General features: G+C 33.5%; 1 protein-coding gene across 1 annotated transcript; it reads left to right on the top strand.

The window, feature by feature from the left end:
• Nucleotides 1-186: 186 nt before the first annotated feature.
• Nucleotides 187-1,363, top strand: LOC102604186 (glutathione S-transferase U17-like; the record flags this gene model as incomplete). Its single annotated transcript, XM_006368041.1, has 2 exons — nucleotides 187-502; nucleotides 989-1,363. Coding segments are annotated over 2 exons (691 nt in total), but the record flags the coding sequence as incomplete, so codon positions are not given.
• Between the last annotated feature and the right edge of the window lie 26 nt (nucleotides 1,364-1,389).

Here is a 1,389-nt window from a genome sequence, read left to right as displayed (position 1 = left end):
CATACCAAACGACCTAAATAAATATTCAACATTAGTGTGATACCACCTAAGTTCTTACTTCTTAGTAAATGCCATTCTTGGAGTGAATTACTAAGTTGCCAAAGCATATAAATCTTTGATCATCAACATTGTGTTTCATTAAACATTTGTATCCACCTAGTAAATTAACAACAACAATTTAGTCAGGGCAACAAGTATTGTTAAGGTTCTAGGTACACAAGCAAGTCCATTTGCAAATAGAGTTTTAATTGCTCTTAATGTCAAGTCTGTGGATTATGAATTTATTCAAGAAGACATGTCTAATAAAAGTGAACTTCTTCTTAAATCCAACCCTGTTCATAAGAAAATCCCAGTACTCATTCATGGTGACAACACTATTTGTGAGTCCTTAGTCATCGTCCAATACATCGATGAGACGTGGACTAATGGACCCTCGATTCTTCCTTCTAACCCCCTTGATCGTGCCATCGCTAGGTTTTGGGTTGCCTACATAGATGACAAGGTATTACTTTCAACACAAACTATTTTTTTTGTCACATTAAAGTAATCGAACTATGTAACTTGCTCAAACAATATCAATAACCGGATGCACTAAGTTGTTGGATGTACGTACAAAGTCCCACATTGATCGTTAAAAAAAATGAATCTACATATTAGGTGTAGGATACTTTTAACAATGTGAGGCATTTCAAGGAAAATCGTTCAGACTTGACTCAAAATGGACAATATTAAAGAGTACTTTTGGTTTGTTCTACTTCTAACCAACATGAATGATCATTATTTGGTTAGTCAAAATTCTTTTATTTTTCCAAGCTAAAAATTAACATTCCAATCATTTGTATTTTTTCGAGCAATTTATTACATAGTTCAATCACTTTAACGTGACTTAAAAATATAGCCTTGTACGTAAGTAAACGTACTGTCATAGTGAGTAAAGTTCAATTACTTTTATGACGAGACGAAAATAAATTTGTGACTACACTTGCAGTGGTTACCTTTGATGTCTGACCTTGGAAAAGCACAAGGAGAAGAAGCAAAATTAGAAGTACAAGAGAAATTACAAGAAGCATTGGTGCCTTTAGAAGAGGCATTTGTTAAGTGTAGCAAAGGGAAATCTTTTTTTGGTGGTGACAATATTGGTTACATAGACATTACTTTAGGGTGTATTTTGGGTTGGATAAAAGCAATAAAAATTATGTTAGGAATTGAAATATTTAATGTAACAAAGACCCCTGGATTGGTTAATTGGGGTGATAGGTTCTTGGAAGACAAATTTGTTAAAGGTGCTATGTTGGAGCCAGAGAAACTTGTTGAGATACTAAAGCTACATTTGGCCAAAAGAGAGGCTAATAATGCAAACTAAAGGATGATTTCTTTTTGGGTAATAAA

This window comes from Solanum tuberosum, unplaced genomic scaffold, assembly GCF_000226075.1.
Source record: "Solanum tuberosum cultivar DM 1-3 516 R44 unplaced genomic scaffold, SolTub_3.0 contig00838, whole genome shotgun sequence".
Classification (NCBI taxonomy): Eukaryota; Viridiplantae; Streptophyta; class Magnoliopsida; order Solanales; family Solanaceae; genus Solanum; species Solanum tuberosum.
This window is presented reverse-complemented; position numbering and strand designations above follow the sequence as displayed.